This window comes from Rhinolophus sinicus, linkage group LG11 (genome assembly GCF_036562045.2).
Source record: "Rhinolophus sinicus isolate RSC01 linkage group LG11, ASM3656204v1, whole genome shotgun sequence".
Lineage (NCBI taxonomy): Eukaryota > Metazoa > Chordata > Mammalia > Chiroptera > Rhinolophidae > Rhinolophus > Rhinolophus sinicus.
In genome coordinates, this window is record NC_133760.1 from 8,510,823 (window position 1) to 8,538,669 (window position 27,847).

Below are 27,847 nucleotides of genomic sequence, written 5' to 3' on the forward strand. Positions count from 1 at the left end.
TTTCTCAAATTGCAGTTCTTTACTGTTCCCAAATAAACCCACTTTCCATTTTCGCTGGTAAAATAACATTTTTAAGGTCAACAGGGACTTGGTGACTTACATAGTACGTATTCACTGGGAAATGAATAGGGGTTATGGTTACTATCATTTATGTACGCCTACTGTGTGCCAAGCAGTATACTCATGGGTGATTTACATCTGTGGCCTCAGTGGGGGCTTGGATACAGTGACAAACCACAAACATCTTCCCACAGGCTTCGAGGCCCTGCAAGATCTGGCGAGCTCATTACCTTCCTGACCTCATCTGCCTCCTGCTCTCCTCTCCCTCTGCAGCTCTATTCTCACCAGTCTTCTTGTTGCCCAGAAATATGCCCAAATCATACCTACCTCTGGACCTTTGCACTTACTGTTTCCTTTCTTCTTGTCATTCACATCTCAGTTCAAATGTTACTTTCTCAGACAGATCTTCCTTGGGCCCACTTTCCCTAAATTAACCTCTCTCCTGTCCTTGATCATACCACTTTGTTTTATCCCTGTAATACCGGGATCTGAAGTTATCGTACCAGCTCCTTGATTGTTTTTTCATCTGTAAAATTGTGATGACAATAGGGCTTGTGGTAAAGATAAATGAGTGCTTGGCATGTAGTAGATACTTAATAATGCTAGCTATTTTAATTTGCTTTGTGTATGGTAGCTTACTTCTTCCACAAACTGCAAGATCCATAAGAAACAAACTCTAGGGTTGACTTGGTTACTACTGAATCTCCAGGACCTAGGACAGAGCTTGGCACATAGTAGGCACTCAGTAAACATTTTTAAATGAATGAGAGAGGTAGGCAAGATAGGGCTTCCCCATGTCCCACACGTGGTAACTGACGTTCAGGGCCACAACCAGAAAGGGGTGGAGTCAGGAGTCAAACCCAGATAAATCTGGTTCCAAAGCCCTGGGCTTTTGCAATCCGCAAATCTCTTCCCATTTTGGGCTCTCTTCCCTTGCCAATAAAACAAGGTTTGGTCATGTCTAGGTGCTGACCCTCATTGGGGGCTTGGGGAAGGTGGTCCACTATTTTAATTAATTAATTAACTAATTAACTAATTAATTTATTTTACAGTTGACGGGAGTCCACTATTCTTTAAGTCAATTGTCAGGTTTTCTACCCTCCTCTCTTCCCCCAACATCTGAGCTAGCTCCGATAGACCACCAGCCCGCCAGGCGTCATAGCTGGACCCGTGTCAAAATTCGGACTGGATAATGAAGTTGTGGGAAATCAGGGCTGTAGAGAAAGAACTAAGGGGCTGCTGATATGGAAGTGGAAGGAAAGGTTAGGGAGGGACAACAGACTTGAGGGAGGAGCTAATCCTATGAGGTCGTGTCAAGGGCCCTGGGCGAAGTACCGAAGCCCTCGGATGCTCCAGGGGGCGGTGCCAAAGGCTCTTGGGGGCGTGAATAGGACATTAGCTCCCGCAGGATTCTGGGGGTGGAGCTAAAACCACTGGGGGCGGGTCTAGATCTAATAAACAAGGACTCTGGGAACTGGGCTAGAATAAGAGTTCCAGGGAGGAGCTAGTGGATATCTGGGTGGATTTAAGACTCCAGGGTCGGGTTCTAGTCTCACAAGGGAGATTCTGGGAAATCCATTTCTGGGAAATCCATTCAAAGATTAGGGAGAAGGTTTTGGGAATATGGGAGTGTCTTCCTCCACCCTATCTTTCTCTCAGAGTCGGTGGTTAGGCTTCAGGCTGAAAAGCAGGGAAGGCCCTGCCCCTTCCCGTCCTTCTATGTCCGTATTGGCGGAGGGGCCTGCGCGACAGGCTCTCATTGGTCCTAGACCTCTTTGGGGGGTCTAGAGAGAATACGCGCTGGTTATGGGCGGGACCAGACGGTACCGAGGGGGGGGATCTAGGCGCAACCAATCCTGGCCCGAGGATTGTGTTGTGTGGCCTGGTAGGGGGTGTCCCGTCCCCCCCTTTCTGGGCATCCTGGGAGATGATCTGGGTGCCAGGCCCGGAGTCGGCCGCCTGATGCCAGGCGGGCCGAGCCGGGGATGCTGGAACGAAGGGCGTTGCTATGGCAACGGGAGGCAGGGCCTGGGGGGGGGACCGGGCCCGGGCTGGGGCCGGGGGGGCCGGCGGTGGCTGTGGCTGGGCGATGGCTGAGCGCGGCCCGGCCTTCTGCGGCCTCTATGACACGTCCTCGCTGCTTCAATACTGCAACGGTGAGACCCCCCTCCTCACTTTTGACCCTGGGCCCGCCCAGGGCTGGACACATCTCCTCCTGCCCTAACCTCCTGCTTCCAAGTCCCCATCCCTGTCCCTTGCTGAAGATTCTCCTTCGTCTTCCAGCAGGACCCTCACCCCAGAGCAAGGTCCTTGATCCCCAAAATCCTGATCGCAGTCCCCCACCCGCTTTGACTCCCCCCTTCTCCAGAGGTGACTGGATGGAGACAAGGGGTCAGAACCTTCAGGAGCTTGGGGTTGAAGGGGTGAAGGCCTGGAGGTCTGAAACTCTGTCCTCCCTATCCCCTCTCAATCCTCTGGGACCTTCTCCCTTCTTGGCAGAGGGACAGACAGATTAGAGGGAGGGTGGGATTTGGTGTAGACTTGTGGACTGGGTGTGGGACTGGGGAGGACCACCAGAGGGCTTGCCCTCTACTATACCCCCCAAATTCTCAGGCCCCACCCCTCCCACCCCTTAAGACTCCCTTCTTCTCTCCAGACAAATTAGTATGATACTAGAAGGGCCATTGTGCGTGTCAGGCCCAGATGAGGGGAGGTGAAGGCAGAGGGGAGGGGAGATGGGAGAAGTGGGAAGTGGAGCATGGTCTCTGGGCAGAAGGACTGAGGTGGGGAATGGTCTGTAGGGTCAGAGGACTTGAGTCTTGGGGTGGAGGCCAGGCCAAGGCCTCAGAATGCCACTGGCCTCTCTGGGTGGAGGCTGTAGGACCAAGGTGAAAGCTCCTCTATTTCACTCAAAGGGCCCTGAGAAGGAACCCTTTTCCACTTTAGAGGCTCACTCCCCTGGACACACACCTCAGTGCCAGGGACCACTGAAATTGGCAGAGGACCAGGATGCTTGCTCATTTTTTCACTCTGTGCCCCTCTTTGAGGCAGGATGACAGGGTGCCTAAACCTGGGTGGAGTACCTACTCTGCTGCTGAAAAGGCATGTGTCCTTGTACAAGTAACTTCATCTCTTTGGACCTCTGTCCCTTTCTCCTCCCCTTCTCCTAGAATAGGTATAATAGTAAACTACTAGAGTCGCTGGGAGCATTAGGTACCATAATAACAGTTAATTATATTCTGGATTTACTTAGCACATACCATGAGCTGGGAAACATGCTAAGTGTTTTGCATGAACAGTGCCTGCCACATGTAAGCCCACTTTAACAAATCTGTTTTTTGGTAGGTATTATTAATGTTAAGTAAGAGGGGGCTCCACACAACGAGGTGATTGGGCCCTCCTGCCCCTCACCTGTTTGCTGTGTGACCTTTGGCAAGTTTGCACACTGCTCCAACCTCTGTCCTTAGTTTTCCTCCTTTGCATATGTGATGCCAACAGGACCCTGAGATTCCCTCCTCTTGAGTTCCAAGTCCAGAGAACTATCTCCTTCCGACCTTGGGAAGCCCCTACCTTCCTCTTCAGGTCCAGGCACCGGACCAGACTGGCGCTGGGTGGGGGACAGGGCAGGCGAAGCCTGGCAGACTATTGGGCCGCTGGGGGAGGGCGGGGAGGGACTGAAGGCTGCACTGCGGAGCCCAGCGGTCGGGCGGAGAGGTATGGCTGAGGGATGGCAGGTGCGACGTACGCGTCCCGTCCCTGTTAATGCTACCACGTGACTGGGGCCAGGGCATCCTCGGTTGTTGCCAGCAATGAGTCTGGGTATGAGCGGTCTGGGAGGAAGGGTGAAGGGGGGCACCTCGGTCCTCCGCTTCTCCCATTTCGGGAAAATGTGTTTGGGGAGGGGCGATGGAAGAGTTATTTTGGCTGCACCCTTGGGCTGGAGAGGAGAGGGAGAGCCGAATCTGGGGCGTGGGGTACAGAAGCGAAATAAAGTAGGGGAACAGAGGAGAGATGCTCCGGCTGGAGAAGAGAGTTTGGGTGTCAGGTCCTCGTCCGCATCTCCCTTGTGTGGGTCTCCTGGGTTTGCGACGCGCTGCCTGCAACCCCCAAGTCTCCCGCCAGGGGCCGCAGAAACTCTGTCCTTGCCTCAGGCTCTGGGGTCGAACCCCCTCAGCGTGGAGAGAAAGGGAAGGGGACCACACAGGACCTTTCGGCTAGGAAAGTCAGAGGTGGAACGTTAGTAACCGCGATAAAATATTGTTATTCATCAGGGAATATTGGGGATCAATTCTAGAACGTTGGTGTCACTAGGAATAAGTTGATGTCATCCTTAAAATGTTGATATCACTCACAAATATTTAGCATCTTAGTCATAGAATCTTAAAACCAGAGTCGAGAGGCTCTAGATTCATAGACTCTTCAAGGTAAGAGAGGAAGGGACTTCCCTAAGGTCACACTCCAGGGCGCTGCGGCAGAAAGGAGTGTGGGGGTAAGGACTGAGAGCCATGGGGATTTCCTTACCCCTCCTCCGAGCCCTGTTGTTGGCCCATCTCCAAGCGTCTCAGGCCCAGGTTGCGGGAGAGGAAGGGGGCGTGGCTGGCCCCGCTCAGTCCGGGGAAGGCGGGAAGGACACTTCGGGCGTTGGAGTTCCTGAGTGGCCTCTGCAGCCAGTACTCCACTACCTTCCAGATGACAATTTATCGGGCACTAGCGGCATGGAGGTGGACGACCGCGTGTCGGCGCTGGAGCAGCGGCTGCAGCTGCAGGAAGACGAGCTGGCGGTCCTAAAGGCGGCGCTGGCTGACGCGCTGCGTCGCCTACGGGCATGCGAAGAGCAGGGCGCTGCACTGCGCGCGCGGGGAACCCCCAAGGGCCGCGCGCCTCCGCGCCTAGGCACCACGGCCTCGGGTATCTTTTCTAGACTGGAAGGGTGAGATAGAGAGGGGCCGGTGCTCGGACCTCACACTCACGGGCTTCTGTTTAACCTCATCCCTCTAGTGTGTCAGCTCTTGAAAGGCCTTCCCACCAGGACGCCCCTCAATGGCTCAGGACCCCAGCGGCGCGTGGGTGGCTATGCCACGTCGCCTTCCTCCCCCAAGAAGGAGGCGACCTCCGGACGCAGGTAAGGCCCGAAAGCCGGGATCCTCAGCCTCCTTTCTTAACCTTGTGGGAGACAGAGACAGTATATATGGAAAGGGATAGACTCATGTTCTCGAACTCCAGCAGTGGAAGGTGCGGGGAGATTCTCGTCTGCCTCCGGCACTTGCCCGCTGACCTCGCAGGTTCCCGCCCTAAATGTGTGCTCTCTCTTTGTAGTGCCCGCCGCTACTTGTCGCCGGAGCGCCTGGCCTCGGTGCGCCGCGAGGACCCCCGCAGCCGCACCACATCCTCTAGCAGCAATTGCAGTGCCAAAAAGGAAGGGTAAGAGTCCGAGGCGGGGCCATGTCACAGACAGTGGGGCCAGGACCCCAGATGGGCATCCAAGAGAATGGGGATTTATGGTAATGCCCCAGGCCATGATGTGATAACCTAAAGCGCTGTCATCTAGTTCAGAATGAGGAACCGTGCCGGAGGCTTGGAGGGACCAATCTTGACAAAGTGTGGTAGAAAGGGGAAGGCCTGGAAAGGCGGGGCCAACATTGAGGGGCGTGGTCAAAGCATTAAGGGGCTGGATTAGAACAGAGGGATGTGGCTGGTCTTGTCTCCTGGATGAGCTCTAGTAGAGGTCAGGGAGGAGCCAAGTTTGTGGGCGTGGCTATTAAGGTAAAGTAGAGTCCCCATTGAGTATCAGGGGTACTACCAGGGAAGAAGCATCAGAGAAATTTCTGCAGGGAATAGGAGAATCAGAGGGAGGGGCGTGATGGGAATTTGAGGGCGTGGCCAGAAGTGTTAGCCTGGTCAAATCAGAACCTGGGGTGGGGGTCACTGGGACTGCGACCAGGTGGGGGAATGTCAGATGCAAGGAGCTGGGCGGAGCGGAGCCTGGGTCACCGCCAGGAGGAAATGGGCGTGGCTTGAGGGTTGGGCAGGGCTATAGGCGGCACGGTCAAATCTCTGGAGGCGGAGCCAACCTGGAGTTCTGAAGGGACTCGACTCAGGGACAAGGTCACGTGAAAGCGGTGATTGTCAGAATTCCTGGCGGTACCAGTGGAGGGCCCCAGGGGAACAGTCAATTATCCAGAGAAGAGTCAACTCCGGCAGAATCTGGAGAGGTGTGTGTGATCAGAATGTTGGGCATGGTCAACTCCACGGAGGTAGGGCCATAATGCAGAGCTGAGCTGAACGGAGTAAAAACGTAAGGGCGGGGTCGTGATTCAATGGGCGTGGTCAGGGACTAGGGGCAGGACTAAGGCAGGGCCGCCATCCAAAACTAGACGTTTCAACCCCACTCAAATAATAGCAAACACGTACAGAGCGCTGTGCCAGGCCCTACTCCAGACATTTCACAGGAATTAATTAATTTAACTCTCGCAACCACGCCAGGAGGCAGGTACTCTTATTACCCCCGTTTTAAAAACGAGGAAACCGAGGCAGAAGTTGGGTAACTTGCCCACACTGTTAGGAAGTGGAAGAGCTGGGATTTGAACTCAGCCATACACGCCACTGAGTCCATGTTCTCAAGCCACACTCTCCTCCATCCCCTAAAAAGAGCCTGGTATCAGGACCCCACAGCCCGGGATCTGAAACCCTCTGTGACCCGCCCGCTCGCGGGGTCAACCGCGGGGGGCGGGTCAGGGCGCGGCGGCGCGGGCGCCTCCCAGGGCCGGAAGCGGCGGGACCGGTCCCGGCTCCACCCCCGGCCCCGAAGCTCCGCCAGCCGCCGCCATGAGTAGCTTTGGAGCTGGGTGAGACCCTCTTGCAGACCCCCTTCTCCCCGCGCTCAGGGTCCTGGATCTCAGGTCTCCTCCCTCGCCAGAGACCCAGGCCCACGAGCATCACCCCCTTCCGCCGGCGGAGGGAACGTGGAGACACACCCCTCTCCTTAAACGTTCACCGCTTCCCTTGCTGCTTGAAGTTCGGGGCGCTGTGGGAGTGGGGGTGGGGAGCGTTGGGAGAGCCGCTCTGGTTAGGAGGGTGGGGTCTCTGCTGACTCCCCTCTTCCAGGATCGCGTTCCTGCCACTTGGTGCTGTGTGATCTTTGGCGATCACTGCCTCTCTGGGCCTGTGTCTTAGGCTCTGCAAGATCAACCGAGCAAAGCACACGGCCTGCAGAGAGGCAGCGCTCCGCTCCTTACGCGGCCCCCCCTTACGCATCAGACCAACCGGGAGCGTTGGGGTGGGGGAAGAGTGGTTCCCCTTTTCTGACCTGCCTACTAATTAGGGTGCTTTTTTTTTTGTCCTGTCCTGACAGCAAAACCAAAGAAGTTATCTTCAGCGTGGGTAAGTGGGGAGAGGGTGAGGGGCTTGGTTGGGGGCTTGCTGGTGTGAGAGGGGGGAGGCTGGAGGTCAGGGGACCTGGCTGCTAGGCCTTTGCCTCTCTGGCCTCAGTTTCCCCTCCTACTTTTTTCTTTTTTAAAAGTAAAGCCTGAAGGGGAGAGGAAAAAGGGATGGGGGCTGGAGTCAGCACCTGACCTCTAGGGGTATTCTGACAGAGGAGGGCTCCGTGAAAATGTTCCTGAGGGGCCGCCCTGTGCTCATGCTCATCCCAGATGAGCTGGCGCCCACCTACAGCCTAGAGACACGCTCAGAGCTGCCTTCCCGCCGATTCAAGCTGGACTGGGTGTATCCTTTTGCTTTAATCTCTTCCTCCCCGCCCCCACCCCATCCCCCAGTAAGAGGGGACAAAAGCCCTTCTGGTGTGGGACTTCAGCAGGAGGGAGGTCTTTGTACTGAAGGTGGGATTTCCAGGCTTCTGTGGCTGGTGGGGTCAAGCTGACCCTGTAGTCAGGAGGGGGCAGAGGAAGGCAGGTTAGCTGAAATTCTCTTTTGTGATTCATTAAAGCAGCAAATATTTGCTGAGCGTCTTCAATATGTCAAATTCTCTTGTACTGGTGAGCTGGTTTATGGAGCTCACCTAAAGGGGGGGATGGGCAGATGATAACACAGAAACCAGTCATTAGATAAACAAGATAATTTCAGATAGTGATAAATGCTGGGAATACAGTAACCTAAGCTTATAGAAAGGGAATAACTAGGTTTCTCTGAGGAGGGGGCATTTGAGCTTCAAATTGAACAATTACGAGCCTGCATAGGAAGAACTGTAATATTCCAAATAGAGGCCTCAGCAGGTACAAGGGCTTGGTGTGGGCTTGGTGTGTTTGAGAAGCAGAAATTGGTAATGGTTAAGAACCCTGTCTTTGGAGACTGGCAGAAATGGGTTGAAACCCCAGCCTAGCCTCTGACTGGCTGTGTGACCCTGGACATGTCACCTTGCCTCTGTGTCTCAGTTGTCTCCTGAAAAATGGGTTTCATGATCTCAGATTCATTGGGCTATGAAACAATGTGTAAAGGTACTGAGCTCATAATGTGTGTCCCATAAACAGGAATTGATAAAAATAATCATTATTGAGCACTTACATACTAGGCACTGTTCTAAGTTCTTTGATGTGTAAATATGTTGAATAATACCATCCTTCTCTTTTGTAGAATTAAGAATGCATTTTTACAGCCAGTGGCTTCCGAGAGTTCTCTGAGGCCTGGAGGATGGGAATTACTACTGCTACTTCCCAGAGAGGAAACTGAGGCCAAGAGGGAACTGAGCCCTGTCCTAGGGAGCCAGAGCAGATCTGAGTCAAGAACTCTGACTTTAGGCCCCAAGCTTTTTTCAAAAAGTCCATTGGGGCTTGGGATCCTTAATCCTAGGGACCCAGTCCCTGTGCTCTTCTCTTGGCTTTGGTTTCTGCTCTGGAGGAGGCAGGGATGGTGGAGCTCAGAGTCTCCTCAAGGCAGCTGGAAATATACATGGGAATCAAGGCATACCAAGCTGTCATACCAGGCCTGGCTTGATAAGCATCAGATGAGAGACAGCCGAGACAACAAAAGTTAGTGTGGCTCATTTCCCGTCTCAAAAATGACTGGAGGGTGGGGCAGTTTCTATGGAGTCAGGATACACATACTGAAATTCATTCAAATCTTTTCTAAACATTTTCTGGGGCCATAGACTGGGGACCCAGTATTCACCATGACAGTGTCTAACTGTCCTCTTGGGCTCTCAGTCCTTGGAGGACAGACTCCTTGGCAGTGACAACTTATAGTGGGCAGGGCTGGAATGGGGGAACCCAGAGTGGGCAGCTGCCCCAGCCTGGGGGTCAGGGAGGGCTTCTCAGAGGAGGAGTTACAGAACTGAACAAAACATCTCAGTCTCAGCTACCATGGAACTCAGTCTCATTGGGGAGTAGGGATAGTTTACCAATTAACCAGATAATTACTAAATGGGATAAGTTCAGTGGAGGAAATGAGCCTGAGGGCAGCTCTGAGGAGGTGAAAGCTAAGAAGAGTGGCAGGTAGAATGTACTAGGCAAAGGGAAAGTTAGTGCCAAGGCTTGGGTTGGCAGTTAATGATCTAGCATTGTGAAGAACTCCCAAATCAGACAGCAAGGGAGGGTAGGAACCCTGCTAAGGCTAGGGAGGGACCAACCAGGCTAGTTCTGAACAAGGGAGCGTCAGCCATTCCTTCAGCAGGTACTGATTTCTTATGTCAGCTGTGTGTCAGGCCCTGATCTGGGCACAAGGGATACAACAGTGAACAAAATAGACAAAGATCCCTGTCCTCCTGGAGCAGAGACTAGTGGAGACAGATTAAGTTAAACACATAGCATGTGGGATGCTGATGAGAGCACTGCAGAAATATGAGGGGGGAGGGGGATGAGGGCAGTGAGGGTGCATGAGTTTGCAGTTTCAAATAGCATGGGCAGGGAGGCCTCTCCCAGGAGCTGACAGTGGAGCAAAGATCTGAAGGAGGTGAGGAAACCATGGAGGGAGAGGGGGAAGCATACTCAGGTGGAGGGAACAGCGAGTGCAAAGGTGAGAACATGGAAGAGCTGGGTAGGTATGAGGGGAATGAGGAATAAGGGCCCAGATCAGGCCAGGACTTGTGCCTGGGCTTTTGTAACGATTTTCCCTTTTGCTATGAGTGAGGTGGGACCCATGGGAAGGTTCTGAGCAGAGGTGGGATGTGAGCTTTGTGTTCATAGGTATTAACAACATCCCTCTGGGGGCAGGGGGATGGTCCAGAGCTTATATTAGTTTCCTGTGGCTGCTGTAACAAATAACAGGAAAATCTCTCACAGTTGTGGAGACCAGCAATCCCAAATCATGGTGTCAGCAGGGCCACGGTCCATACTGAGGCTCTAGGGGAGAATTTGTTCCATGTCTGGCTCCCAGCTTTTGGTGGCTGTTGATAACCCCAAGAGTTCTTTGGCTTGTAGCTGCCTCACTCCAATCTCTGTCTTCACATGGCTTTTTCCACCCCTGGGTCTATGTGTTACAAAGACACTGGTCATTGGATTTAGGGCCCATCCAGATGATCACATTTTGAGATTCTTAATTACATCTGTAAAGACTCCTTTTCCAAGTAAGGTCACGTTCACAGATTCGGGAGAGGGTAATATTTTGGTGGACATAATTTGGGAGGGTTACCATCATTCAAGCCCCCACGGATATAAGAGTGGAAGCAAGAACCTAGCTCCGTTACCTTGTTGAGTCTGGTAGTCAGTACGAGCAATGACAAACAGGCTCCTTAACCGGCCCGGGCATCTCCAGCTATGGCTACCGTGGCCGAGACTGCCGCGCCAACCTTTACCTGCTGCCCACAGGGGAGATAGTGTACTTCGTGGCCTCCGTGGCCGTGCTGTACAGCATAGAGGAGCAGAGGCAGCGGCACTACCTGGGACACAATGATGACATCAAATGGTGAGGCCTGGGAGGGGGTGGGAAAAGAACTCCGGCTCTGTTGGGGCGGCAGAGTGGTGCCAGGCCTCCACTGGCCTGCAGGCTGAACTCCGGGGCGGAAAATATAGATTGGTTATATTTAAAATGTCAGTGAACCCACTCAATTGCCTGGATTTTTCACTTTTGAAAACTCAGAGCGGACACCCCAGACAATACTGCAGTGTGTTGGGCCTATTTGGTTGTGGGCCCCTTTAAATGGATGCCCTCTCCTGGCCATTTGTGGTAGAGGCCTGAGCCCTGTAGGCATTTGAGTTAGAGACCCCAGGCCTGAGTCTTGCTTCTGAGCTGGGGTACCCTTTGGGGGTATTGCTACTGAAAGACTAAAGAAATGTTTATTAACTAAACTCAGTCAACCAACTTGTGGAATGAATAAGCAGGCATTGTGGCTGTGGCCTGCTACCGGAAAGGTCTTGGGGACTGCTCCCTCCCACTGAGCCCTGTCCGTCTGTCTTCTCTCCCTTCAGCCTGGCGGTCCACCCTGATATGGTCACCATTGCCACTGGACAGGTGGCAGGTACCACTAAGGAGGGGAAGGTAACCGAGTGGGGGGGCAGGACAGGGAGATGGTTACAGGGTGGGGGTCCCACAGGCAGCTGGACCCCCAGGTAACAGGACTCTTTCTTTCCTGTAGCCACTGCCACCCCATGTGCGCATCTGGGACTCAGTTTCCCTCTCTACTTTACACGTGCTGGGCCTGGGGGTGTTTGACCGAGCTGTGTGCTGTGTGGGCTTTTCCAAATCGGTGAGTCCTGCACCGACCCTCACCTGCCCCTCACCTCCAAACTCAGGAGCCAGTGTTGCGTCTTCCCACCTGCCCCTTTGGGATGGAGGCCGTGCATTCACTGTGATGTCACAAGTGTAGGCCATGCCTCCTGGCAGCACTTTAGGCTGGACGCCCATCTGTGTGGCCTCACAGATCTGCCCTGTTAGCCCTTTTGAAGGTTCCTGACTGCCCCAACATACTCCTCAGTGACGCCTTGTAGATCAGGTAATGCTTGTTGCATTATTTTTCACACCACCTTTCATTCTCCAAGGGTCTTTATCCCTTAGGTATTTTCAGCCCAGTGTCCAGGGTGGTGAGGCTCTGTGCTACTATCTTAGATGGGTGTTGGCAGGTCTGGGCAAGATAAGTACAGAAATTGAGAGTAAGCCTTTAGGAATTTATAGAGCAATTTGACATTCCCACAACATCCAAGTACGTGATTGCTGGGCTTTATTGTTTATTCTTTAATCATATTTTACATTTTAACCGTATTTTATCTAAGTGTTGGCCTACAATGGATTGGGGAATAAAAAACAGCCAGTCCTCCCACAGATAGTTTAAGAAGTCCCAGGATTAGAGCCTCACAAGTTTTCTGAGACCTAAGGAGACATCTTAGAACTTTCGGAGGAAAAAAACTTATTTTGTTGCCAAAGTGTATGTGTATGTGGGGAGCCCTGCAAAATCAAAATTAACCTGTGTTTCAAGGTATGAAAAAAACAGCATTTTACCACTTGATTGTTTAATTTCATATACATAAAAGTCATTCCACAGGAAAATGCAGATTAGAAGGTCTTGGGAAGAATTCCTGACCATGTGATGACTGCAGAGAAATTGTGGCTGAGGGAAAATTAGATTGATTTCTTAGGGAAGAGTCATTTCAAAAGGGAAATTATAAAAACCTTTTAAACGTGTGTATGGCTGCTGGATGGGGAATATGTATTTTAATGTTTCACGTGACGTGAGCCAGAGACTTTGAACATCTTAAAATAGGTCTGAGTGACAAATGCCCCAGCGATTGAAGTGTTGGGGGAGGTGGATCCTGACCCACCTTGCCCCTCTCCCCCTTCTCTCTCCTCCTCCTAGAACGGGGGCAACCTGCTCTGTGCAGTAGACGAATCCAACGATCACATGCTTTCCGTGTGGGACTGGGCCAAGGAGACCAAGGTGGTGGATAGCAAGGTGGGGTAACTGTCCTCATTTCTTCTCCTTGGGGTGTCCCATGGGACTGGTCAGATCTCAGTGGTCAGGAGTCTGGAATCAGATAAACTCACATTTAAATCCTGGCTTTGCTGTTTGCTGGCTGTGTGACTTTGGGCAAGAGGCTTGCCCTCTCTGAGTCTTGGTTGCATCATCTGTAAAATGGGGATAATGGTAGCATCTTCCTTGCAGGCTATGATGTTGGATAGGGGGTGGGTGGACCAGGCCCAACAGAGGGGTTGGTACAAGGTGGCTGACTGCTGATTCTGCAGTCCTGCAATGTCCAAGACAGACCTTGACTTGCATCCCTGGGCAGTGGCCTATTTTATAGATGAGGAACCTGAGGCACGGTACTGGGAAGAACTACTTGCACAAGGTCACATGCCCATTCCGGGGCTGGGAGCAGGAGACTGGGTTCTGGATCAGGGCCCACGATTTGGGGAAGGAGAAATGGTTGCGAGGCTGGACAGTAGCGTCCGACCTACATGAGTTGATTCTGGACACAGTGCTTACCTGGTTGTGTGGTGTTAGGCAAGAGTCTTCCCCTCAAAGTGTTTAGCACAGTGCTTGATACAGAGCAGGGCTGTCCAAGTGTCTTGCTGTTATGTTGGTAAGAACGGCAATAATGCATCACTGGCTGGCCCTGCCTCCTGTATTTAAGTTTGCCCAGATAGAAGATACAGGCAAGTTGGGTGTGAGTGCACAGCCCACACAGCTGTAGAGGGCAGTCCTACATGGGTGGGTGTGGTGGCCCTGGTGGCTTTAAGGACCTCATTCAGATCTCCCATTCCCCAAAGTGCTCCAACGAGGCCGTGCTGGTAGCCACCTTCCACCCCACAGACCCCACCGTGCTCATCACCTGTGGGAAATCCCACATCTACTTCTGGAGCTTGGAGGGCGGCAGCCTGAGCAAGCGGCAGGGCCTCTTTGAGGTGAGTGCCATGGGTACAGGGACGGCCTGGGCCTGAAAGAGGCAGGCAGGGATACCTAGGGCAGACAACAGGCTACTCCAAGGAGTCCCAAAGGCTGCAGATTACAAGCACACTGTGCCGTTGCCTGCCGGGGCCTCAGTTTCCTTACCCATACCATGGGGGTGATCTTCCTTAACTCTGAAGTTGCAAGGATTCAATAGGATAAGCCTCTGATATGGCTCTCCTGCCTTTGGTGAGAGTTGGGGCTTCATCCCAAAAAGGGAGGCCCTGAGAACACTAGGCACAAATGGCAAAGAAACGGATACTGAGACGAGATACTGAAAAGATACTGAGAAAAATGTGGGGCCAGGAGAGGGACCTACTTAAAGACAGACAGAAGATGGGGAGGGAGGGAGGGAGGGAGAGGGGAGAAATAAGGCAGAGAGAGGGGAATCCTAGGGGAAGAGAGCAGGGGAAACCAGGGACAGAGGGGACAGAAATCAGGGAGGAGAGAGGAGGCAGGAACTGGGTCCAGGGATGGGAAAGGGAGAGAGTATAGTCAGAAACTACACGACGTGAGCACTCATTGGGGCAGGCTGGAGATGGGGACGCTTCATGCAGGGCCTCCCAAGAGCATGGAGGAGGTCCCCTGGACCATGGTCCTGGATGATGGGCAAGCGCGGGGAGACCACCTGGCTTTGGCGAACTTCTGACACCTTCCCCTTCTGCCCCACCTTAGAAACACGAGAAACCGAAGTATGTGCTGTGTGTGACCTTTTTGGAAGGTGGCGATGTGGTCACCGGGGACTCTGGGGGGAACCTCTATGTCTGGGGCAAAGGTCAGTGTCACCCCACCTATTTGGTCCCTTATCTGGTCCTTCCTAAGCACCTTCGGCTGTGTCTCCCTTTCTCTGACCCTGCTTGTGTGCAGTGTATGATAAAGCAGGCTAAATCCTTACTTGTTCAATTCCAACACCCCCATCAAGGCTCAGCTCCAATATCTTGCCTCCGCGAAATCTTTACTTATTTCCCACACTTGTCCTCTGCAAATCCCATGTTAGGGATCAAATCTGAGCTATAAATGAATGGGTTAACCCAGTTGTGGGTGGGTGGGTAGGTGGATGGATGGAGAGGTAGTTTGTCGCAGATAAATTAATAAGGGAATGAAAAAATGGAAGGATTTTCTTAGTCAATGAATGAATGAGTAATGAATGTGCTGTGCTACTTAATGGTAGATGATTGGGTGAATGAACAACTGCAAAACACGAACGGTTGTCCCCATAATGGTTGACTGTGTTAATGAATAGGTCTTTTCCCAGGCAGTGGGTCTATACATTGATGAGTGAATGAATGAATGAATGAATGATTATCTCAGCCAATGGATTAATGTATTAGGAAGAATGGATTGTTCCAGAAAGTAGATTGATTACTGAATTAATAAATGAATTGGTTGTCCTAGGCGGTGGATGGATGAATAAATGGTGGTCCCAACCAATGGCTTACTGGGTTGTTCCAGCCTTTGGGTGAATTGTGAATGGATGGCATGAACGAGTGAATTTTTGGCCTGGGTACTTTTGCTTTCACATACACTATGTTCCTTATTCAAGGTTGCACTGAATGTATTCCCATTTCACAGATGAAAAACAATAGGCTCAGAGAAGGGCAATGACCCAGCAAGTGGCTGAGCTGGGCAGTCAGGGCACTTGGTCTTTAAGGCCCCTGCCCTTTTCAGGCCATCTGCCCCACTGCTCATGGGTATATGGGAGACAGGCCGGAACCAGGTGTCACTCTGTGACCTCAGGTAAAGGCTTTCCCTCTTGGGGCCTCAGATTTCTGCCTGTAAACTGAGGGGGAGGCAGGGATTATCTCTAAGTGCCAGTTCTCCTGACCTAGGGGAGTTTGGTTCCCTGTTGGGCTACCCCAGGCGGGGGGAATGGGAGGGAAATGCGTTGGGGAGTTGAACAGGCTTGGATTCAGGTCTCAGCAGTGCTGTGTGCTGTCTGGGTAGCCATTGGGAGAGTCACGTCCCTTCTGAGACTCAGTTGCCCCATCTGTAATTAGGGTATAATATCACTACCTCCCTTACAGGGTTGTTCAGAGCTTATCTTGAGATTAGACAGCTGAGAATAAGCTCTGAGTAATTGGCAGTGTGTCTTTTCCAGCAGACTATAAGCTCTCTGAGGCCAGGGACTGACTGATTCGTTTCCATATCCCCAATTTTACCACTGGGTCCAGCCTGTGGGGCTTTGGGGTGTCGGATGGGTGGAAGGATAGGTGGGAAAAATGATGTATTACATGTGGCACCATATCTGCATTTTCAAGGATGGGAATTGAAGAGGGTTCCTTCCTCCTCTCCTCTGCGTCCCTGCCTCTCCCTAGTCTTACAGCCGCCCGTCTTGCCGTTTCCAGTTCTGTTTGTTCTCAGAACCAAATATAAACCTGACCTTGTCCTTCCCCCACCAAACCCTCCCATTACTCCCCTGTTCCCTCAGGACAAGGTCCATCTTCCTCGCTGAGGCCTCGAAGACCCTGCCTGGTCTGGCCCTGCCTTCTCTTGCCCCTTGTATGTTACACTCAGTCACACCAGATTTCTTTTAGTTCCCTAAATAGTCCCTGCTCTGTCCTACTCTCTGCCTTTTGCACGTGTTGTTCCTTCTGCCTGGCATATTTTTCCACCCTCTTGTCCTAGCCAACTCCTACTCAACCTTCAGATCCTTGCTCAGCCAGCCCCTCCAGGAAGCTCTCCCTGACCTACCAGGCTGGCTATCCTCTATGGGACCCCTACAGTCTGGGTTTCCACTTCCCAGCCTTGGGTTGTCACTGACTGGTAGTAAGTCTGTCTCTGAAATTGGACCACAAGCCCTGTGAGGGTAACATCTGAGGTTGTCTTGGTGACCACTGTGTACCCAGTATCCCCCAGCATGAGGCTGTGCCCAGTGTAAACGTTAGCTAAATAACTATTGATTTGAATGGGTGAATAAATGAATGAGAATGGATGGGTAGATTGACAGATGAGTGGATAGATGAATGAATGGATAGATGGATGGGAAAACAGATGGACATGTGTGGATGTTTGGACAGAAGGATGGATATATTGACTGGTGAATCAATCAATGGGTACTTGAATGAAAGAGAGGGTGAATGACTAGATGATAGGTGGATTGATGGATGGATAAATGAATGGGTGGGTGGGTGGATGGATAGATGGATCAGTACATCGATGGGTTGGATCAAGGGTGTCCAAACTGCGGCCCGCAATCCATTTTTTATTGGCCCGCAGCAAATTCCAAAAATATACTTAGTTTACTTAAATAAACCAGGTGAGGCAATACGTACTTCACCTTGAGTGAGTGGCCCGGCTGTTTGTGTAGTTTACCACATATGGCCCTTGTTGAAAACCGTTAAAAAAGTTTGGACACCCCTGGGTTGGATGAATGGCTGAACGAATGGCTGAGTGAGTGGATAGATGGATGGACAAACCAGTAGACAGGTGAATGGATCAAAGGGTGAATGGATGGATGGATAGATATTAGTTCAGATGGTTTACTGAACAGGGTATTTGAACAGATGAGTGTGGGGGTGGGAGGGTTGATAGAAGGAAAGGTGGGTAAATGGCGAGATGTAGGATTGAGAGTTCAAGCTGCTTTCAGGGGTCAGTACAAGGGAAACCTCCCCATGCTGACCCCTGGCCCTGACCACCCCACAGGTGGGAACCGCATCACTCAGGCGGTGCCTGGTGCCCATGATGGTGGTGTGTTTGGGCTCTGCGCCCTGCGGGACGGGACGCTGGTGTCCGGAGGGGGCCGTGATCGGCGGGTGGTCCTCTGGGGTTCCGACTACAGCAAGCTGCAGGAGGTGGAGGTGAGGATCCTATGAAGTAAGGAGACCTCCCCTCACCCCACCAGGGCTCCTAATACTAGACCCTCCTCTCCCCAGCCTGTCACTCCCAGCCCCACCCATGTCTGTCCTACACTCATCTGTCTGCCTTCTCCTCTCTTGCCTGCCCAGGTGCCCGAGGATTTTGGCCCTGTGCGCACCGTGGCGGAGGGCCGGGGAGACACACTGTATGTGGGGACCACCCGCAACTCCATCCTGCAGGGCTCTGTGCACACGGGCTTCTCGCTGCTCATCCAGGTGAGCTCTCTCTTCTGTGCCTACCCGCCTCCCTCCCCTCCGATCTCTCTTCTCTTCCGTGCACCATTCATCTCTCCTATCTTCCCATTCTGGTTTTTCCTCACCTCCCTGCCCCATCCATTTTCTTCTGGCCTGACCAATACCACTTACCTTCCCTTTACCTGCTCCCGGACCTAGGACTCCTCCCAGAACTCCCCATGATCCAGCAACCAATAGGGTAACTGCTAGCACAGCAGAGGGTCCCCAGGATCCTCCAACTGTGCTGCCCTCAGCTCTTCTGATCAGGGCGGTGTCCTTTTCTGTCGGTAAGTGCCCTGACATGTTGTCACCCAGGCTGCACATAACGTGGTGCACACACCTCCCAGGTCCAGGTCTGCAGCTCCAGGGATCTAAGAAGGCCCTCTGGCGTCCTTCTGTTTTTCTTCTTGCTGCTCAAATACCCACAATTCCCTCCTGATGTGTCAAAACCCTACCCCCACACACTTAAAAATCCCAGCTCCTGAGAGATGGTATAGTATGCTGATTAGGAACATGCATTCTAGATTGTGACTGCCTGGGTTCTAATCACAGCCCTGTCACTCATAAGCTGTGTGGTATGAGGCAAGTGAGTAACCTCTCTGTGCCTTTATGAAAGGAGGATAAGAGAGCTGACGTCATGGGGTTTTGTGGATTCCATGAGTCAGTTCATATACAGCATTTTGGATGTTGCCTGGCATAGAGTAAGTGCTGAGAGTCATAGCCAAAATTACTCCTTGTTCAGTGGTCTCCCTTCCTTCACCCCCTCCATGCATTTTCCCTCTGACAGGAGAGCTGAAATCATGGTGCTGCATTTACATCCCCCCTCTGGCTTTATTTTCCGTAGGAAGGAGATGAAGAAAAACAAGGGCTAGAGGGATTTTCTAGGTATCCCCAGAAGGGACGTTGGAGACCGTTAATAATATTATCAATATCCTATATTATTAATATATATTAATTATTGTTAGATTTATTATCATTATATTGATACTGATTATTATAATTACATTGATTATCAATATTAATGATTTATGACTAAATATATTAATATGTGTTATTGATAATAATGGCCACTTCCATTTTGTAAGCACTTTGTACTAGCCTTCTACACTTTCCATCCACAATTTGAGTGAACACAACAACATTATGAAGCATGTACAATGATTAGCCCCATTTTACAGAATCTCAAACTGAGGCTTCACGAGAAGTCACCTGCCTAGGTGACTGCCACAGTCAGTAACAGAAAGCTGAAGGCAGATCCACTGGACTGCGTGTATTCCATGGGATCCCACAGCCTTCTGGGTACTGTCTGACTCCCAAAGTCAAGCTCTTACCCATCATGCTCTCTTGCCTCCCACTGCAAACTAAAAAGCAAAGTTGGGGGTGAGGGTGGGGCATTTGCCTCAAGCCACACACTGGCAGGGGTCTGTTCGATCGCAGCCTCCTTAAGAAACACAGTGGAAAGGGTCTTCCCTGGGTCACTTGTGGGCAGGTGTGTTGCTGGGGCTACTCCAGAACTTCTTTTTGGCATCAGACTTGAGGGGACAGGGTCAGGACTTATAGTCTTCCCTTTCTGCCAGGGCCATGTGGAAGAGCTGTGGGGCCTAGCCACGCACCCCAGCCGGGCACAGTTTGTGACCTGTGGGCAAGATAAGCTGGTGCATCTGTGGAGTGCAGAGTCCCACCAGCCCCTGTGGAGCAGGATCATTGAGGTAAGGGAACTGGAGAGGTGACGTAGTGTTCTAACCGAACCACTTGTCTCGATGTGTCGGGGCTCAGTGCATCAGCTAGAACCCGCACCTGGTCTTTTTAAGCAGAAAGGGATTTAGGTGCTTCCATATTCACTTGGAAGGACTAGAAGGGAGAATGCCCAGAACAAAAGCACAGAACCGACCCTCCAGGGGAGCTGCTGCCTTTGTCAGAATCAGGAGGGTGGGGAGTCAGGAACTGCTGAGTTCAAGAAAATGCCATTGTCATTGTAGCTGCAATTCAGGAACCAGGAAGCTGTGGTCCCTGCAAGTGTTGGCTCTAGAACTACACTGTTTAATATATGTGGTTACTCAAACTTAACTTTAAAATGTAAACAGAATTAAAAATTCAGTTCCTTGGCTGTACTGGCTACATTTCAAACATGGCTAATGGCCACCATATTTCAAAGTGCTAAGAGAGAACATTGCCATCATTGCAGAAGGTTCTACTGGACTGTGTTGCTCTAGAGCAGGGGTGTCCAAACTTTTTTCAACATTTTTCACCAAGGGCCATATGCGGTAAAATACACAAACAGCTGGGCCACTCACTCGAGGTGAAGTACGTATTGCCTCACCTGGTTTATTTAAGTAAACTAAATATATTTTTGGAATTTGCTGCGGGCTAATTAACAATGGATCGCGGGCCGCTGTTGGTCCTGCGGGGCCACAGTTTGGACACCCCTGCTCTAGAGTGACCGACTGGTGGCTGCATTTGCACTGACCAAAAACATACTCTGTGCCCTTGCTTTTCAAGGTTAGTGACTGATCACTAGCATAGCAAATGCCATTGTTTTCACCATCCAACTAGGTAAAGGAAGTGGCAGAAGCAGGGCCTCCGCCTTCTGCCTTCTAGAACCCACCCAATTTCAACTTCTTGTCAATCCCAAATCACAGCGGAATCATAGTTGCAAGGGATTCTGGGCAGTGTAGTTTTTAAGCTCTCCTGCCTATGCAGTATGGGACACTATAAAGTTAGTCCCTCATAACCCCCATACCACCCGTCCCGTTGAGGCTTTGCTTCAGGAATCCAGGATTACCTTTGTTCCTGGAACCCTTGATGACCTTTGAATTTCTATGAATCAGGGATGGTGTGCCCTAGAAATTGTTAGGGCATATATAGTAATCCTCATCCTGACTGCCTAATTTAACAGCTACTGTATGCTAGGCCCTGTGCTCAAAGCACAGCAGTTCTCCAGTTTGCCAGGGCATCAGAATCACCTGGGAGTTGTTTTTGTTTTTCAGGGTGTCTTTTAAAAATATTTTATTCTTTTTTTTTTTTTCCCCTTCTTCCACCTCCCCACCCCACTCCGGTTCAAGCCGTTGTTTCTCAGTCTAGTTGTGTAGGACACAGCTCCCTGGCCCATGCTGGTATTATGAGCCTTGCGCTCTCCCATGGCTGAGGCAGTCGGTCAGCGGTCGGTCGCTCATGATGGCTGCTGGTCACCAGCCACTCACACTGGCCACCGGCAGCTCATGGCAGCACATGGTAGCCCATGGTAGCACACGCTGGCTGCCAGCCACTCAAACTGGCTTCTGGCCACTCCTGGCAGGGCGTTAGGAGCACAGCGCCAACCACTTGAGCCACTGGGCCCACCCTCCTGGGAGTTGTTAAAAACACAGAATCCTGAGTCCTGTCCACAGAGAGTCTTGATTCAGGACGTCTGAGTTTGGGACCAGAAATGTACAATTTGTAACGAACTCCCTCAGGTTATTCTGATGCAGGTGGTCTGTTGACCACGCCCGGAGAAACTGGCTTAGCATTTCATGCACACCATGTTTTTAACTCCTCTCCCTGACCTTCACGACAAGGAAGTAGGGATGACGGATCCCCGCTCAGAAAGATAAAATCACTTGTCCATTATCACAGTGAAATTATAATCATAGCTGACCTTTACTGAGTGCTTCCTGTGGGCCATCTTATTTACCAGCTTACCATTCTAAGGACTTTACACCTTGCTTATAATAATCCTGGAAAATGTGTATTGATCTCCATTTGTCAGATGAAACAACCAAGGCTATGACAGAGAAAGTTATTTGATGTCATATAAGTAGAAGTGTCACAGCCACATTTTGTACACAAGTCTGATTCCATCGTACTCTATTGCCTGCGAACCAACCAAATGCCCTCCCAAAGTTTAAAAATGATAATACCCAATGCTGGGTGTTAGATAAGATGTGGGGAAACAGGCATTCAGATTCGCCTGGTGATAAGTTGATAGACTTTATAGATATCCTTTGTCTCACTCTAGAAAAAACACCTAAGGAAATCATCTTGGATGAATCAAGCTGTGGGTATTTAAAATAGGAGTTAAAAAGGATCCAGAATCCACAATGACAGGAGGGATGTTTTCTGTTCCAGCTGGCTTATTAAAGGAAAGGGGAATGGTTTCCAGAGTGCCTGGGGCAATGGGTTCCTGGAGGGCAGCAGAGGAAGGTGAGAGCCTTCATTCCAGGCTGAGAGTTGGCTCTGAGGCAGGGGTATGGCCAGAAGGACAGGGGACCCCAGCCTTGAGCCACATCTCTTCTCTCTCCACAGGACCCTGCCCGCTCTGCTGGCTTCCATCCCAGTGGCTCTGTCCTGGCTGTGGGCACAGTGACTGGCAGGTAAAGCTGAAGTGGGCATTTGGGGAGGTCTTCTCTGCTCCCCCCCCTCCCAAACTGTCCCTTGACACCGCCCTCCCCTACTCCCCCAGGCTTTGCTCCCCCCCTCCCAAACTGTCCCTTGACACCCCCTTCCCTACTCGCCCAGAGCCTGCAGAGAACATTATTAGGTACCAACTGTTTGCCAAGACTTGATCTCCCAACGTTCCTTGGGAGTGAGCTTCTCTCCAAATCTATTCTGGAGTCCCTTCCTCAGGTCTCACAGATTGCCCTCCTCCTCCCAGATCAGCTCACCCCTCTTCTTCTGTCCTCCCCCATGCCTTCTCCTTAAAGATGGCTGTTGCTGGACACAGAGACCCATGACCTGGTGGCTATCCATACAGATGGCAATGAACAGATCTCAGTGGTCAGCTTCTCCCCAGGTAAGGGGTGGGCCTGGGACCTTGGAGAGGCAAGGCCTGGGAACTGAGACTCAGTTACTGGCAGGGGGATGGGGTGGAACCTGTGTGTCCAGGCCTGGGGGGCGGGTCTAGGACTGAAAAGGGGATGGAGTTTGGGACTACTGAGGAGTCTGGGATAGTGGGGGGCTGAATCTGAGAGAGGAAGGGGTGGAGCCTGGGTGCCTCCTCATAGCCCCCCTCCCCCTCCCCCAGACGGGGCGTACCTGGCCGTGGGCTCCCACGACAACTTGGTGTACGTGTACACGGTGGACCAAGGCGGCCGCAAGGTCAGCCGCCTGGGCAAGTGCTCGGTGAGTGGGCAGTGACCCCCAGCCCGCGCCGCCACTCCATCCAGGGGGTGCAAAATTAACCAGTTTTCTACCTTAAGGGAGCACAGCTTCAACGCTCAACTGACTGCCCTGATCACGTGAAGAAGGCTTAAGCCCCGCCCACACACTTACCCTCTCTTGTGTTCTAAGCCCACCCCTCATGTAGCCCCACCCCCTCGTGTAGCCCTGCCCATCATGTTCTAAGCACACCTTCTGTGTAGCCCAGTCCCTTGCATTTAAAGCCCAATCCTCTGTGTCTAGCTCTGCCCACATGTTCTAAGCTTCCGTTGTGTTCTAAGCCTTTTGTCTGGCCCCCCATCACAGTCTGGCCCCGCCCATGGTAGTCTGGCCCTGCCCCCACGCTCTAAAGGCCTGTGTATCCTTTTAGCCCCTTGTGTTCTCACCGAACCTCCGTATTTTGCCATCCATTCTTTCTGGTCTAATCCTGCCCCTTCCAGCTCTAATTCCATCCCTTCCCTCACTGTAGGGCCATTCCAGTTTCATCACCCACCTGGATTGGGCCCAGGACAGCAGCTGCTTTGTCACCAACTCCGGGGACTATGAGATTTTGTACTGTGAGTTCTCCAAGACCCAAAGGCATTCCTCCTTCGGTTTCCTTATTTGCATAGACTTCCCTGAGTTCTGGGAGGGGAGGCAGGGGCTTCTTCAGGTATCTCTCCTGTGACTATTGTATTTAAAGGCTGTTCTGATTGGTTGGTTTCCTGGCTTGATTACCTCCCTGGTGGACCCCATTTTTCACCAGTCCTTCCCCTTTCTGATTGGATGGGTGGGGTGCAGGTTTCTAAGCAGATGCCCCTGCTCACGTTTTGGGGGGTCAGGACCTAGGGTCTAGCCCTCTAAGCCAGTCGGGAGAGGTAGAATAAGTCCTGGGACCCTAGCCTCCTGTCTTGGACATCAGTGTCCATGGTGTGTGAAATGGATGGGTTAAGTAAGTAGTTATTTCCACTCTGAACCCCTCCCCCCATTTTCTGCCCCAGGGGACCCAGCTACCTGTAAGCAGATCACCAGTGCAGATGCTGTTAGGAACATGGAATGGGCCACAGCTACTTGTGTCCTGGGATTTGGGGTGTTCGGTAAGTTCTGGAATGGGGAAGTCCCACTAAAGACAGAAATTCCAAGGAATATCCCCGTCTGGTTGTTTTCACAGTCTCTTTCTATTGGTTACCTCCAGAGTGGGAAACTCACTTCTTGAGTACACCTGTGGGCAGTATTTGTGTAAGAGGAAAGGGTAGGGTGAGACGACCATTGATATTCCTTGGAGATGTAATGAAATGAGGCCAAATGGGTGGTGGCACCTGGTCCAGAAAGATTCACACTGCAGGTGCCCTAGTCACCCCTTCATTCAGGCATTAATGTAGTTAACATGTAATTCCTGAGCATCTCTGTGCCCAACCCTGGGCTGGTCAGTGCTGGGGCACAGTGGTGACCACGACAGTCCCAGCCCTGCCATCATGGGGCTGATAGTCCAGTGGGGGAGACAGACTTATCCCTGGACAACTTGGAGTAGGTCAGGCAGGGACAAGGAAGCCCAGAGGGGGCATTTTGCCCCAGCCAGGGAGGGAGTCAGGGAGGGCTTCCTGGAAGAAGGGACATCCAGGCTGGTCCTGGAGGATGAGGAGTTAGATTCCAGGGCAGTGAAGAAGGAAAGCTGTCTCTAGGTAAATGGAATAATAGCATGTACAGAAACCCAGAGGTGACATAGAGCTTGGCATTTGGAGAAATTTAAGAAGGCAGGGTGGCTAAATCATTGCAGAGTTCAAGGGGGACTCTGGTGAGGACAAGGCTAGAGCAGTATGTGTGAGGGCTACGCAGAGTTTAGGGGTCATGGTGAGAAGCTGGGGCTTTCTCCTGAGGCCACCAGGGAACCTTGAAGGGTTTTGAGTAGTGTGGGGGACAGGATCAGATACACATTTCCAAAGGGTTCTGACTCCCACCCCTGGCTAGAGACAGTCTGGGTGAGATGAAGATAGGGAGGCTGGGATGGGGCCTGTTCCTCTTGGAGAGTCCATGGCTCCCGCTGATATCCTTCCACCGCCACACCCACAGGGATCTGGTCTGAGGGAGCAGATGGTACTGACATCAACGCCGTGGCTCGCTCCCATGATGGCAAGTTGCTGGCTTCAGCTGATGACTTTGGCAAAGTCCACCTATTTAGTTACCCTTGCTGTCAGCCTCGAGTGAGTCCCTCTGGGGGGCTGGCAGGGTGGAGGTAACAAGCAGCCATCGGGGCAAGATTGAGGCAGCCTTGGTCCTCTCCGGGCCTCAGTTTACTCACCTGTACAAGGAGGGCAGTGGGCTTAATCTCAAGGGCCTTTCTTAATCTGAAGGTTGATGAATTTCAGTCTGTAGTGCTAAACCTCTGAGCATCTGCAAGTCTGAGCGTTTTGATTCTTTTATCTTCATTAACTCAATAAATATTTATTGAGCACCTGCTGTGTGCCTGGGCACAGAATACAGCAGTAAACAAGTTAGGTCACTGCCCTCACCAAGTTGACATTCTAAGTGGCACGATGGTTCCAAGTAACTACAAGTGTAAGGTTATTTTTGATCTACAGCATCTGTGCTCTACAACATCTGCAACATCTGCAGTTCTCGAACAAGGGACACAAACTCCAAGGCCACAGGGTCAGACAGGCAGTGAGAATAATTGAATGAGGCTGGGCAGCAGCTACTCCTTACACCCCATTACACCTCACTACTGGGGGGCTGCTGGTTCAGTGCATTCTGATCTTCTGAGGTTTTGACAGAAGCTGGAAATCAGGATTTTAAAGTGAGCTTCCATGATTGATTGATTGATTGATTGATTGATTGATTGATTATTTTTATTTGAGTGTGTTTTTCCAGGACCCGTCAGCTCCAAGTTAAGTAGTTGTTTCAATCTAGTTGTGGAGGGCGCAGCTCACAGTGGCCCATGAGGGGATCGAACCGATAACCTTGTTAACAGCACCACGCTCTATCCAACTGAGCTAATCGGCTGCCTCACTTCCTTGATTTTCAAATGTCAGCGACTATCTTTCTAAAAACACTGAGAGTATATTCAACATATCCACAGGCCACTAACAGATAACCTGGGTCTAAGATAAAACTGGATGTTAATTTTCCCATTCTCTGGTTCTAACAGAGACGAAATTTGTTTTAATATTTTATTATGAAATTTGCATACATAAAAGCAGATAAGATAGTGCGGTGATCCCTCCTGTACTTATTACCCATGTTCAACTATTACCAGATTTGGCATACTTGGATCTTCTCTTTTTCTCTTCTGTTCTTTTTTTTCCTGAAGTTTTTAAAAAACAACCCAATATATGACTTTTTAGCTCTCCAGATTAGCATTCATATCTCAAAAATAAAGATAATTCTTACATATCTACAAATCCATGTTCATACCTACTAATTAACATTATTTTTAAATATGATCTAATACCCAATCTGTATTCAAATTTCCCTGATTGTCTCCAAAAATGGCCTTCTACACACACTTTGGTTTGTTTGAATCGAGGTCCAAACATTGCATGCGCTTAGGTCTTGTATCTGGTTGTACAGAACAGCCTTCCCCACATGCACACTCTTTTTTGTTTTTTTTTAATACCATTGAATTGTTGAAGAAATCAGATCATTTGCCCTGTTGGTTCTTAAAGGGGGATTTATTAAGCAGAGGAGAAGGGGGTCAGGTTGGGAAGACATGGAGTGACATTGCCCCCTCTGACCTTTCACTTCCTTCTTTCCCTACCACAGGCTCTCAGCCACAAATACGGTGGACACAGCAGCCATGTGACAAATGTGGCCTTCTTGTGGGATGACAGTATGGCCCTGACCACAGGGGGCAAGGACACCAGCATACTGCAGTGGAGGGTGGTCTGATATGGGGGCCCCAGGGACATGGGGCCAGGGTAGAGTTAGATGGGAGGGCTGGAATTCTATTTTCGGGAGATGTCTATTGCCGAGTAGAGTAATATATACCCAGAGTATGTCTATAGAAGAGAGGGTTATGGGGGTGGGAGGGTAGACTGACAGACAGAAGTCTCTATTTATCGGGGTGGGAAGAGGGGTCACATTGCCTTGGGGAAGCCATTAGGGTGTTTGGTTTGGGGTGTTTTTTAAGTTTATTCTTTTATATCATCCAGAAATAAAGACATGTGCACTGAGGTGGAGTGTCAGGGTCTGCATATGTGGTGTGTTCATAGATTATGTCTATAGGTGTGTGCCTATGGGTGTGTGTGTATATATTACAGTGTTTGTGAGGAGGGACCATTATTATGGTCCTTATTGGATGTAAGTGATAGAAATGAACCTTGCTCTAGGACAAAAGAGAACTCAGTTGGCCCACAAATCAAACAAGGAAGGGCAGATGTGCCTCTGGGCTTCAGGGCCATTGAACCAAGGATTTGAGGGCCACCAGGACACTCAGGCCATACCTTTTGTGACCTGCAAGTCAGCATTTTTCTCAAACCAGCATTCTCCACAGCACAGAAACATGGCACCCAGCAGCTGCAAAGGTCACATCAACCAGCCTTGGGCTCCAAGTCCAAAAATCCCAGGGAAGGATTCTGATTGGCCCATCTGCATATCAGTTAACTTGACCAGCCAGTTGGTCTACTATGATTGGGTGAAGTACCAGTCCTGGACCAATGATTGTGGCCAGGGAGGTGGGATTGTGCAAAAACTCAGAAGCCTCCACCTGTCCCACAAGTTTGAAGTAGGGCAAGGTATGCTTTCAAAGAAATGGGGCGATGACACA

The 27,847-nt window shown here is 51.1% G+C and overlaps 1 protein-coding gene across 1 annotated transcript; it reads left to right on the forward strand.

Moving 5' to 3' along the window:
• Positions 1–1,960: 1,960 nt before the first annotated feature.
• Positions 1,961–27,255, forward strand: EML2 (EMAP like 2). Its single transcript, XM_019754901.2, is given in 23 exon segments — positions 1,961–2,091; positions 2,094–2,216; positions 4,750–4,968; positions 5,059–5,182; positions 5,377–5,481; positions 7,412–7,440; positions 7,653–7,782; positions 10,762–10,911; positions 11,415–11,484; positions 11,582–11,692; positions 12,797–12,892; positions 13,708–13,842; positions 14,561–14,660; positions 17,528–17,682; positions 17,830–17,955; positions 19,551–19,682; positions 22,255–22,322; positions 22,653–22,741; positions 22,973–23,070; positions 23,576–23,663; positions 24,087–24,182; positions 25,156–25,286; positions 26,845–27,255. Coding segments are annotated over 23 exon segments (2,547 nt in total). The 5' UTR covers positions 1,961–2,045; the 3' UTR covers positions 26,971–27,255.
• The last annotated feature ends 592 nt before the right edge of the window (positions 27,256–27,847 follow it).